This window comes from Ovis canadensis, chromosome 5 (genome assembly GCF_042477335.2).
Source record: "Ovis canadensis isolate MfBH-ARS-UI-01 breed Bighorn chromosome 5, ARS-UI_OviCan_v2, whole genome shotgun sequence".
NCBI lineage: Eukaryota > Metazoa > Chordata > Mammalia > Artiodactyla > Bovidae > Ovis > Ovis canadensis.
The window spans coordinates 19,746,393-19,758,775 of record NC_091249.1 but is presented as its reverse complement, the minus strand read 5'-3'; the positions used below and the strand labels follow the sequence as shown (position 1 = coordinate 19,758,775).

General features: G+C 55.3%; 1 protein-coding gene across 4 annotated transcripts in view; it reads left to right on the top strand.

Annotated features, from left to right (window-relative positions):
• The window catches only part of KCNN1 (potassium calcium-activated channel subfamily N member 1), a 37,726-nt gene that overhangs the window by 12,173 nt on the left and 13,170 nt on the right, over positions 1-12,383 (top strand). For all 4 annotated transcript variants that reach the window (XR_011256920.1, XM_069589076.1, XM_069589073.1 and 1 more), the window contains exons 2-5: positions 3,248-3,730; positions 4,388-4,483; positions 7,518-7,936; positions 10,868-11,009. Coding sequence is in view for 3 of the 4 variants with exons in the window: in XM_069589073.1 (XP_069445174.1) it covers positions 3,248-3,730; positions 4,388-4,483; positions 7,518-7,936; positions 10,868-11,009 (1,140 nt within the window). In the remaining variant the exon portion in view is untranslated. The remainder of the gene's footprint in view (positions 1-3,247; positions 3,731-4,387; positions 4,484-7,517; positions 7,937-10,867; positions 11,010-12,383) is intronic.

Sequence of the window (12,383 nt, the reverse complement as noted above, 5' to 3'; positions counted from 1 at the left end):
GTTTCTGGTGTTCTTCCTGGGTGCTGGTACCCTCGTCTGGGGACATGTAGTGAGTGGGACAGACACTGGCGGCCAGGTGGACATGGACACAGGCAGTCCTGCAGTGCGTGCCCTGGTTGGTGCCCTGGCCAAGGTCACCCGCGTCTCGCCTGGCAACCTTGCTCATTGTGGTGTGTCTTGGTGTGACACTGTCTGAGTCTCTCACCCCCAGGAATGTGGTTTCAGGGCCACGGAGGTGTCTCTGCATGCAGCCCCCTCTCCCAAGCCCCCAGCACATGCCAGCTTAGCCTTTTCCAAGAAGACAATACTTGGACCCACAGCCCACTGCCGCCTGGCTTCTTGGGAGAATCCCACAAGGCAGCCTGATGCAGGATCTGCCTTGTAAGGAGACGGATCCTTCATTGCACAGTGAAGGGAAACTGGTGCCTCAGTTTCCCCATCTGTACAACAGGCCAAATCCTAGGACCCCTCTTTTGGGGATGTTGTGAGAATTAAGGAGAAAACACTACGTGAAGGACAGAGCCCGGCATGGAGTGGGTGTTCAGTAAACACAGGCTGTGGTGGCAGCTGGGGGTGCCTGTGGGGGTGAGGAGTGAGAGAGTGGGCTGGAGTGGGTGGAGCAGTGGAGGGTCTGGCAAGATTGGACTCCAGGCAGGCTCATCCTGTGCATGTCACCGTCTTCAAGGTCCTTGCTCCTGCCCGTGACACGTGGGACCTGGCCCCAGGCAGGCGCAGAATCTGAGGATGTCAGAGCATATCAGCCTGTCTGCTTCTCCGTAGCCAGTTTCCTTTGCAGGGAAACTGAGTCTGGCCCAAGGTCGCAGGACCAGACCAAGGTGCTGTAGAATCAGTGCTGGGGTCTTTTTGTCTTTTGGCTGCATCACATGGCTCACAAGGTTTTTAGTTCCCCAGCCAGGGATTGAACCCGTTCCTCAGCAGTGAGAGCACAGAGCCCTGACTCCCGGACCCCCATGGGGTTCCCTGGGATCTTTTTCTTTTTAAATTTTATGTCTTTGTTTTTAGCCACACTTTGGCTTGTGGGGTCTTAGTTCCCTGACCAGGGATTGAACCCAGGCCCTCAGCTGTGAAAGCACAGAGTCCTAACCACTGGACTGCCAGGGCATTCCTCAATTCTGGGATCTTAGAATTAAACCCTGGATTGTTCCTTTGGTCCTGGAATCCAGGCAGGAGGGAGCTGAGGGTCTCACAGCCATAGTCACGGTCCCTAATATCTCCCTGGCATACCTTTGTAAGTATGTTCAGGCCTTTGGACAACTCTACGTGGTGGTGGTGGGGAATTGGAGGCTCAGTAGAGTGATATTAATTTGTCCAAGATTCCAGAAGTCAGGAGTCAAGTCTGGGTTGGAACCGCCTCGTGACAGCTCACTGGTTGTTGTTCAGCCGCTAAGTCGTATCCGACTCTTTGCAACCACATGGACTGCAGCACTCCAGGCTTCCCTGTCCTCCACTATCCCCCGGAGTTTCTCTAAACTCATGTCTGTTGAGTCAGTAATGCCATCCAACCATTTCATCCTCTGTTGCCCCTGCTTCTCCTCCTGCCTTCAGTCTTTCCCAGCATCAGGGTCTTTTCCAATGAGTTGGCTCTTCTCATCAGGTGGCCAAGGTATTGGACCTTCAGCTTCAGCATCAGTCCTTCCAATGAATATTCAAGACTGGTTTCCTTTATGATTGACTGGTTTGATCTCATTGCTGTCAAAGGGACTCTCAAGAATCTTCTCCAGCCCCACAACTCAAAAGCATCAATTCTTCAATGCTCAGCCTTCTTTATGGTCCAACTCTCACATCCCTACATGACTACTGGAAAAACCATAGCTGTGACTCTATGAACCTTTGTCAGCAAAGTAATGTCTCTGCTTTTTAATACACTGTTTTGGTTTGTGTCTTTCAATTTCATGGCTTCAGTCACCATTCACAGTGCTTTTGGAGCCCAAGAAAATATTAATAAAGTCTGTCACTGTTTACACATTTTCCCCTTCTATTTGCCTTGAAGTGATGGGACCAGTTGCCATGATCTTAGTTTTTTGAATGTTTAGTTTCAAGTCAGCTTTTTCACTCCTTTTTCACCTTCATCAAGAGGCTTTACAGTTCCTCTTCACTTTCTGCCATTAGTGGTATCATCTGCATATCTGAGGTTGTCAGTATTTTTCCTGGCAATCTTGATTCCAGCTTGGGAGTCATCCAGTCCAACATTTCTCATGATGTACTCTGCATGTAAGTTAAATAAGCCCGGTGACAATATACAGCCTTGATGTACTCTCCCAATTTCAAACCAGTCCATGTCTGGTTCTAACTGTTGCTTCTTGACCTGCATACAGGTTTCTCAGGAGACAGGTAAGCTAAGGTAAAGTGGTCTTACCTTAAGACCACCTTAAAGTGCTTCCAGACCGCTCATTTAGGTGGCCTCTAATCCTCCCAGGTAAACCAGCCAGCAGAATTCCATCTTGAGGCTTTCAGAGGTGTTTACTGAGTGTCGCCTGTGTTTATTGCTCTAGGTGTTTATTGCTTTTAGCATCCATTGCTTTAGGTACTTGGAAACAGAAAAGTCAATGGGCAAAGGCCTGGTAGGAGGGTGTTCCAGGCAGAGGGTACAGCAGGTGCCTCAGAGTGTGCAAGGGCCCTGAAGCAGAACCAGGCTTGTTGGAACCTGGTGATGGGGAGGTCAGTGTGGCTGAAAGGGGGTGACTCTGGGAAAGTGAGAAGGATAAGATGGGTAGGAGCCAGACGATAGAGGCCTCCTGGCCACAGGAAGGAGCTTTTATGCGATAGTGCTGGAGAGCCTCGGGGAGGTTTGTTTTCGTTTTACATTTGTTTACTTATTTTTAGCTGTACTGGGTCTTAGTTGCAGCATGTGGCTCTTCGTTGTGGGCCGCAGACTTCTTTCTAGTTGTGACATGTGGGCTCCAGAGTGCGTAGGCTCTGTAGTCACAGCGTGCAGGCTTAGTTGCCCTGCAGCGTATGGGATCTTTGTTTCCCCGAACCAGGGATCGAACCCACATCCCCTGCACTGGGAGGCGGATTCTTAACCACTAGACCCCAGGGAAGTCCATGTGGAGGTTTTGAGCCGAGGAGGGCCATAGGTTAGCTTGGTGTCTGGGGTGGTCAGTCCACATGTCAGCTGCAATGGGTTCATGGCCTCTCCAGCCTCAGGATGTTCTGGGGTGGGGATCCCTAGCCATCTGGTCAGTTGGCCAGGCCCTAACATGACCGTGTTCTCTGTGCCCTGCAGGTCAGCGCGGGAGCCCAGTTGCTGAGCCATGCCAGGCCCCAGGCGGCCGGCAGCAAGCCCAACACCAGCACCCACATAGTCATGAACAGCCACAGACACAGTGGCTGCGAGGGACGGCCACTAGGTGGCGGGCTGGGTGCCCTGGGCCGAGATCCTCTGGACCCCGAGGCCGGCCACCCCCCGCAGCCTCCAAATGGCCCAGGCATCCAGGTGGTGGTGGCCAAGAGCGAGCCGGCGCAACCCTCGCCTGGCAGCCCCCGGGGGCAGCCCCAGGACCAGGAAGAGGAAGAAGATGAGGAAGAAGATGAGGCGGTCAGACAGAGGGGCTCAGGGAAGCCCCCCAGCGTTGGCCACCGCCTGGGCCACCGGCGGGCGCTCTTTGAGAAGCGGAAGCGCCTCAGTGACTATGCCCTAATCTTTGGCATGTTCGGCATCGTTGTCATGGTGACAGAGACGGAGCTGTCCTGGGGGGTCTACACCAAGGTAGGCATGGCCCTTCCCCCTGGCACCCCAGGGAGGCCCTGCTGGTCCCACTTGGCTTCCGGAGACCCCCTTGGGCATGGGGTCTGGGACCACATCGGCCCTAGGAGACGTGGGCGGGGGATGCTGAGGGGACCCTGGAGGTGGGAAGGTGGGGGCACCCAGGGCCTCCTGTTGTTTCCACCCCCTGGGGGCAGCAGGAAGGCCTCAGGTGGGGCCCAAAGTCTCCAGCCCCTTCCCTCCGCCTTGCACCATGGGGCTACGCTTTCGCTGAACGTGGGAAGGGGGCTGCTGGAGCACCAGAGAAGAGCTGCTTTGAGGAGCAGGGAAAGAACTTTGCCCTTTTTGAGGGTGAGCTGGGCCAGGTTATGAGCCGGGTTGTGGGTCCCCAAGTGGTGCCAGGACGGAGGGAGATGAGAGCCAAGTCAGCCTGTAAACTGTAAAGTGCTGCATCTGCTCGAGGCCTGGTTTTATAAACTGTGAAGTGCTGTGCCCATGTGAGGCCTGGCCTTATAAACTGAAGTGCCACCTTGCTGTGAGCCCAAGCCTAAGGAGTAAGGACCGGAGCTTCACTTCCTGAGCAAAGTGACCAGGTGGGGGGGGTCAGGAGGGCTGCCCGCCTCCACAGTCTGTCCTGCCCTCTGCTCTCTCTTTGCCCAGGAGTCCCTGTACTCATTTGCACTCAAATGCCTCATCAGCCTCTCCACGGTCATCCTGCTGGGCCTGGTCATCCTCTACCATGCCCGAGAGATCCAGGTCAGTGCTCAGTGGGGCTAGGGCAGCTCCCCTTCCTGCACCCCGGAGCCCCCGACACCAGCCACCTCCATGGGTACACACTCAGTTGTGTCCAACTCTTTGTGACCCTTTGGACTGCAGCTGCCAGACTCCTCTGTCCATGGGCTTCTCCAGGCAAGAATACTGCAGTAGGTTGCCATTTCCTCCTCCAGGGGATCTTCTCAACCCAGGGATTGAACTTGCTTCTCTTGCATCTCTTGTATTGGCATGCGGGTTCTTTACCACCAGCGCCAGCTGGGAAGCCCCCAGGACCTGGGAACCCTCTAAAACATAGAGAGATCAATAGCCACTTTATAGAAGGAAAAAAAAAAAAGATCTCCATGGAAACACACTGTTTAGATCACTCTAAATTTCCTGGAATGCGCATCGTCCTTTTAATTTTCATCGATAATTTGGTAAAGAAGACGAACAGTGAGGGAGCAGGCAATGGGCTGGGGTTCTGAGGTGCATGTGGATTGTTTTTGCAGCCCTGGGGTCTTCTGAGGTTTTGCAGCCATGGAGTCCAGTGTTTGTAGCCCCAGGTTCCTTCTCCTAGTCCACTGGACCTGTGTTTGAAAGATTTCTCATGTGCCAAGGATTCTCTTATTTCAGGGGTTGGTCAAAACCTGATCAGGTCCCTGGAGAGCCAAGTTCAGGGCTTATAAGGCACGTGTTACCACAGCAGGCCAGCACCAGGGCCTGGGGACTCCAAAGGGGGCCAGACTCTGGCCTTTGACCCCTGACCTCAAGGAGCCACAGCCTGGCAGGAGATGGGCATAGGAAAATCCTACCCAAGTTGTACTGTATACAGACCTGTCAGCGGACACCCAGAGTCTGGTACACAGGAGGGGGTCCTCAGTCTGGCTAGGGGTTAGGGGAGGAGGATGGTGACCCTTGAAGTAAAGGAAACATTTCTAAAGGGACAGCTGGGAACAGCAACAGTTAAACATGGAGTTACCATATGACCCAGCAATTCCACCCCTAGTCACACACCCAGGAGAAACAACAACTACACCCACACAAAGATGTGAACCCACGTGTTCAGAGCAGCGTTATTCACGATCGCCTAGAAGTGGGAACCACCCACATGTCCACGGACTGGCGAATCGACAAGCAAACGGTGTCCGTCCATACAATGGCATACTATTCAGCCAAACAAAAAAAGGAGGACGCACCATACGTTTGCAACACCACAGCTGAGTGTCTTACACAACAGAAGTGTATTTTCTCGTGGGGCTTCCCTGATGGCTTAGAAAGTAAAGAATCCGCCTGCAATGCAGGAGACCTGGGTTCGATCCCTGGGTTGGGAAAATCCCCTGGAGAAAGAAATGGCAACCCACTCCAGTATGCTTGCCTGGGAAATCCCATGGACAGAGGAGCCTGGCGGGCTGCAGTCCACAGGGTCATAAACAGTCAGACATGACTGAGTGACTAACACAACATGTATTCTCTCACATTTCTGGAGGCTGGAAGGCCAAGGTCAGGTGCTGGCAGGGTTGGTTTCTCCTGAGGCTCTCTCCTTGACTTGTAGGCGGCTGTCTTCTCATTGTGACCTCACACAGCCTTTGCTCTATGGGCATATACCCTTCTATGCACATATACCCCTTTATATACCCTTCTTATAAGGACACCAGTCCTGTAGGATGGGGGCCCCACCCCTATGAGGTCATTTAATCTTAATTATATCTTTAAAGGCCACATTTCCAAATACAGTCATATTGGGGGCTAGGGCTTTAGCAGTTGAATATTGAGTGGACAAAGTTCAGTCCATAACTCTCCCCACTCTGGCCCACCTCCCAAATCCATGTCCTTCTCCCATGCAAAATGCATCAATCCCAGCAGCCCCTAAAGTCTTAACCCATACCAGCATCAACTCAAAGTCCAAAACCTCCTTTAAATATCATCTAGGGACTTCCCCAGTGGTCCAGTGGTTAAGAATCCACACTTCCACTTCAGAGGCCCAGGTTCGATCCCAGGTCAGTAAAGTAAAATCCCACATGCTGTGCAGTGTGGCCAAAGGAAAAAAGAAAGAAAGATTATATTTAAATGTGTGTGTTCTGTTACTCAGTTGTGTCTGACTCTTTGCAACCCCGTGGACTGTATAGCTCACCAGGATCCTCTGTCCATGGGATTATCCCAGCAAGAATACTGGAGTGGGTTGCAGTTTCCTACTCCAGGGGATCTTCCCGACCCAGGGATCAAACTTGCGTCTCTTACATCTCCTAGATTGGCAGGCTAAGTATCATCTAAAACAGACATGGGTGAGACTTGAGGTACAGTTCCTCTGGAGACAAAATTTTCCTCCAGCTGTGAACCAGATAAGTTGCATGCTTCCAATGTACAGGGGTGGGACTAGCATAGGATAGACATTCCCATCCCCAAAGCCGACAAATACGAAAGGAGAGGAGAGAGAGATCCTAAACTTGTCTCAGACCTGCCCAGGCAAATTCCACTGGGTGTGAAGGCTGGAGAATGATCCTCACTGGCTCAGCGCCCCACCTTCCAGGCCTACTGAGGCGCAGCCTTGCCTCCTTGACCCTGTCCGGTGGCCTTTCGTGACTGCTGTCTTTTACTCAGCATATGTCTTCACGGAGTAGCATGTACCACCGCTTCACTCCTCTTCATGGCTGAGACATGTTCCGTGTGTGGAAGGACCACATTCTGTTTCTCTCTCCATCCCTGGATGGAAGTTGGCTAGTTTCTTCTTTGGGCGCCTGTGAACAGTGCTACTGTGACTGCACGCACACAGGATGTTTGAACAACTATTCTCATCTCTCTTGCCCATACACCTAGGAATGGGAGGGCTGGGTCAGTGGTAACTCTGTGTCTGACTTTTGGGGAAACACCTGTGCCCTGTTTAGCTGGACTTAGGGCCAACCCTGGGCACTAGGGGGTTTCGCCTGGGAGGCCATGTTTGTTGTGGAAGCTGGTGCAGTTTGGGGCTGGGATCTCCCTCCCTCCATGGCCTGGGCACGTGTCCAACACCCGCTGCGTCCCGCCCACCTGATCTCTGCAGCTGTTCATGGTGGACAACGGGGCTGACGACTGGCGCATCGCCATGACGTGTGAGCGCGTGTTCCTCATCTCCCTGGAGCTGGCCGTGTGCGCCATCCACCCGGTGCCCGGCCACTACCGCTTCACGTGGACAGCGCGGCTGGCCTTCACGTACACACCGTCAGCGGCTGAGGCCGACGTGGACGTGCTGCTCTCCGTGCCCATGTTCCTGCGTCTCTACCTGCTGGGCCGCGTCATGCTGCTGCACAGCAAGATCTTCACGGACGCCTCCAGCCGCAGCATCGGTGCCCTCAACAAGATCACTTTCAACACGCGCTTCGTCATGAAGACGCTCATGACCATCTGCCCGGGCACTGTGCTGCTTGTCTTCAGCATCTCCTCCTGGGTCATTGCTGCCTGGACCGTGCGGGTCTGCGAGAGGTGCGCCCCTGACCCCCTGGGCCCTGATCCCCCATGACCCTCAGGCCCACCCACAATTTTAGTGACTCCAGGCTCCCCCAGCCATCACTCTGACCCTGCTGAACCCCGTACCCACCCATGGCTCCATCCCCATGAACCCTGATCCTGCTAACCCCTCCCCCCAGTTCCTGGCCTCAGCGACTCTCTCTCACATGCAGCTTCCTCTTCCCTGGGACTCCAGCCCTCTGTCCCCAGCCACCCCCAACTCCTACCCTGACCCTCACCCCTCCAGGACCCCATCCCTCTTCCCGCTTCCCCTCCCTCCAGGGGCCCCTCCACTGGCCCCGTCTCTGGCCCAGGGTGGTGGAGGCAGCAGGAACAGGGATCCCCTTCGTCCACCTGCATCCCCCACAAGTTAACCTGCTCTCCTTCTCCCCTCTGCCCACCCTGCCGGACTGTAGGGAAAACATGTGAGTCCTACCCTCAGCCGAGCTATGTGTGCAAAGCTGCCAGCTGTCCTGCCCGCCAGGAATTTAAGATCAGCTGCCACCAGGGGAGGGAGCGGAAAGGGGAGGCGGGTGTCCGGGACCCACCCAGAGCCCATGGGCCGTGGGGAGAGCTTGTCCCAGTGCCACCAGGCAGGTGGGTCTGGGTCACTCTTGGGCCTGGTGCCCTGGGCATCCCTGGGGTCCTTGGCACCAAGGAGGGGGCAACAGAAGGGAGTAGAGGGAAGAAGAGTTTAGCTCTGGTGCCCGGTTGAGGCAGCTGGCCCCAGGGGGCAGGGACAGCTCCTTCAGTGGGTCTGGGATGAGCGGGCACAGTCCCAGCTTTTAAGACCCCCATACGGCGGTTTGTTCTGAATGGCCTTGGAGGGTGCAGGGCCACCCAGCCAACTTACAGATGAGAACTCTGAGGCTCTGAGGAGCTAAAGGGACACCCTGGGGGCCCAATTCCTGCTTCTCTCCAGAAACCCCCCAGGGCTTCATGGAGAGGGAAGGGTCCCCCTGGATCTCTCAGGGCAGGGAAATGTCTTGTCTGGGAGGGGGTCTCTCTTGCCTCTTGATGAGCTGGGTAGGGGCTGTAATGGGTGGTGCTGGCACTGGGCTTCCCGGGAGGTCCCTGGGCTGGACCTGTCCCCAGAACCCCAATCCTCACCCCTTCAGTTGTCCCCTCCCCGACCCCGCCTCCGCCTGATGTGGGGCTCCTGGCAGAGAGGGCCCAGCTCTTCCCGTCACCAAGGCTGAGGATCATATGGGAGCTCCTTATTCCCCTGACATGCCTCCATGCCAGTTCCCACAGACCCGAGGGCTGGGGGCTGGGGAGTGGGAGAGGGTGCCCCGCGTCAGGCATCGCTGAGGTCCAGGCTGGGTCCCTGCAGGGGCGCCTGGTGAGGGCGGGGAACGGGGCAAGGTCAGGGGCAGCCAATCCTAAATTCTGAGCCCTGTGACACCGCTTGACGCCCCCTCGCCCGCCTTGCTCCACCCCAGTGGCTCTGTCCCACCCCACCTCCTGCATGCCCCCCACCCCCTGGTCCGGGGTGACCCAGTAGCCCCCACCAGAGCTCCAGCCAGGCCTGGAGCCTCCGCGCCCATGGCTGGTGGCTGATAGGTTCCCGGCTCCTCCCGCCTCCTGGGTGTGAGGTGCTGGTCTCTGGAGAAGTGGAAGCTGGCGCAGCTTCAGGCTCGGGTGCCACAGTGAAAGACGAGGCTCAGTCCCTGGTGCCCCTCACCCAGCAGGCAGCTGGAAGCCCAGGCTGAATGGAAAGGCCTCCATCCCTCCTTCCCACCTTTCGGGTTTCCATCTCGTCTTTTTTTTTTCGGTCACGCCCCACGGCATGTGGGATCTTAGTTCTCTGAACAGGGATTAGACCTGTGCGCCATACATTGGAAGCTCGGAGTCCTAACCACTGGACCTCCGGGGAAGTCTCCATCCCTTCCCTATCTTGAGCCCCTGACCCCAGCCCCATCTGCCTGGAGCAGCCCTCCCCACCAGCTCCCCCTGCCCGGCCTCTGTGGCCCAAAAAGAGAGGGGTCATCTGGGAAGGGCTTCCTGACCTCCCTGAGCTGGAGGGGTTTTGCAAGCAGGGGACTGGGCTGGAGCAAAGCTTTGAACCACCCCCAGATCCAGAGCACCAGTCCCTCAGCCTCACGCTGACCATAGATACCATCAGTTCGTAGCCTGTGCGGCCAGAGTCTCAGGCTTGGCTTTGACTGGGACAAAATCATGTCCCTTTGCAAGGCCTTGGAATCTGCCCTCTTGAATAACAAAAGTTGGGTCCCAGGTCTCTTCCCAGAGCTAAACATGCTGCCACCTTTCCCTCCTAACACCAGAAAATTCTCAGGCCTGAAGTTGGAGCAGTTGCCCTCCACGTGTTGACTGTCCTAGGACTCCCATCCCCAGGGCTTGCTCCTGTAGGCTTCTGTCTCCCCGTGGAGCCCTCCTCCCTCCCCAGGGCCTTGCTGACTAGGGAAGTTCTTCCTGGTGTCTGACCTGAATCCTCGCCTCTACTTCCTGCCGCTTCTGGTGCCTATGGCCACCCGTGTTTGCATCTGTCTGTGTGTCTGTCTTTGGGAGGGGGATCGTGTGCTTATGCGTGGACACATGTGGACACTCCCTCACCTGGACCCCTACTGCCCTGTAACGAGCAGCTTGGCGGTCAGGTGAAAGGAGGGTGTTGGAAGGGATGCTGGGGAGGAGGGTGTGGGTGCCCTCTGCCCTGGGGTGTCCTCAGGAGGACCGTGGGGTGGTCCTGGGCACTAACCATTGCCCCACACTGCCCTACAGCAACACTTTGGACACTTTGAGCCTCCAGAGTGGTCAGCTTCCTGCGGTCAAGGCCCCCATGCAGTCAGGTGGACCCAGGGCCCTGCCTTCCTGGCACTGCCCCTGGGGTTGAGATGAAGGCAGAGGGACCAGTGTGGACTGACTAGGCCCTCCCTGGCTCCCCTTCAGGTACCACGACAAGCAGGAAGTGACCAGCAACTTCCTGGGGGCCATGTGGCTCATCTCCATCACCTTCCTGTCCATCGGCTACGGTGACATGGTGCCCCACACCTACTGCGGGAAGGGCGTGTGCCTGCTCACCGGCATCATGGTAAGGGCGAGGGCCCGTGCATGTCCCCACTGACAGGAGCTCCCCCAATTTCGAGCTGGGCCTGCTCAGAGTTCCTCCATGTGCCAGCCCTCCATTGCCCCCTTCCCTGATGGGACATGAAACCAACCCCTTTAGGCTTCCAGGGGACATCTCTTCTTGGCTTCTTCCAGCCTGAGTCATACAGCTTCTGTGCCTGCCAGGCCAAATGCTATGGTCCACTCTGAACCAAGAGTCACCATTGCCCCTTTGTGCCCCACAGCCCACGTAACTCACGGTCCTTGGGTCCAGGGCAAGGGTCTTGATGCTTCTGTGCCTTGGTTTCCGTGGCTATAACCAGTGCCCACTCCCTCTGCTTCTTGCAGGGACTCAGTCCCTTCATTTTTGTGAAATGTCTAAAGTCATGAATGCCTCAGATACCCAGTCAATACCCCCGACCCCTACCATCACAGCCCAGTTCCCCATCCTTGCCTAACTCTCAGGGTGTGCTGAGCATCCCCACTGAGCCCCTTGGGTGTGAAGCTTATCTCATGTGACTCTGGGCCCAGGCAGCACCAGTCTTCCCTAAAGTCTTCCTAAGTCCGTCTGCTTGTGTGGGCAACCTTTGACGTCTGGTGCCTTGTCTTTACCGTGATTCGATCATTAGGTTCCCTGACCATCCCTTCCTTCTGAAACCTTCTTTCTCTCCAAGGTTCTTTGATCTCCATAAGTGCTTTTCCATATTTTGAATTATGACTCGTTTGACATATGGTAGGGAATGCCTATCCCTAGCCCCCAGTTAACATGTTCATTTTGATGCCAGAAACTTGGCCTCTGTGTACTGGTTTCAAATCAAATCTTGGAGATAGAGTTTGGGGTGAAATATAAAAGAATAGCTTTATTGCTTTGCCAGACAGAAGGGGACACAGCAGGCTTGTGCCCCTCAAAACTGTGTGTCCCAACCCGGGAGGATTTGGTGAAGCGTTTCATAGCAATGGCTCCAGGGTGGAGTTTTCCCTGGTGGTTCAGGTGATAAAGAATCTGCCTGCAATGCAGGAGACCCGGGTTCGATCTCTGGATCAGGAAGGTCCCCTGGAGAAGGGAATGGCTACCCACTACAGTATTCTTGCCTGGAAAATTCCATGGACAGAGGAGCCTGGTGGGCTATAGTTCATGGGGTTGCAAAGAGTCAGGCACAACTTAGCAACTAAACAACAATAAATTTAATTTTCTGGGGGTGGGGTGCTGGAGTAGATGGTGAAATAACATAAGGAAACACGCATAAAGCCTTTTAACTAAGAAAGGGCTGGGTCAGCTTAGCCTATAGAAGCAAGGACCCAGTCAGGGCCAGAGGAGGATGTGTACCCCCAGCTCATGTCCAAAAAGAGAGACAAAGGG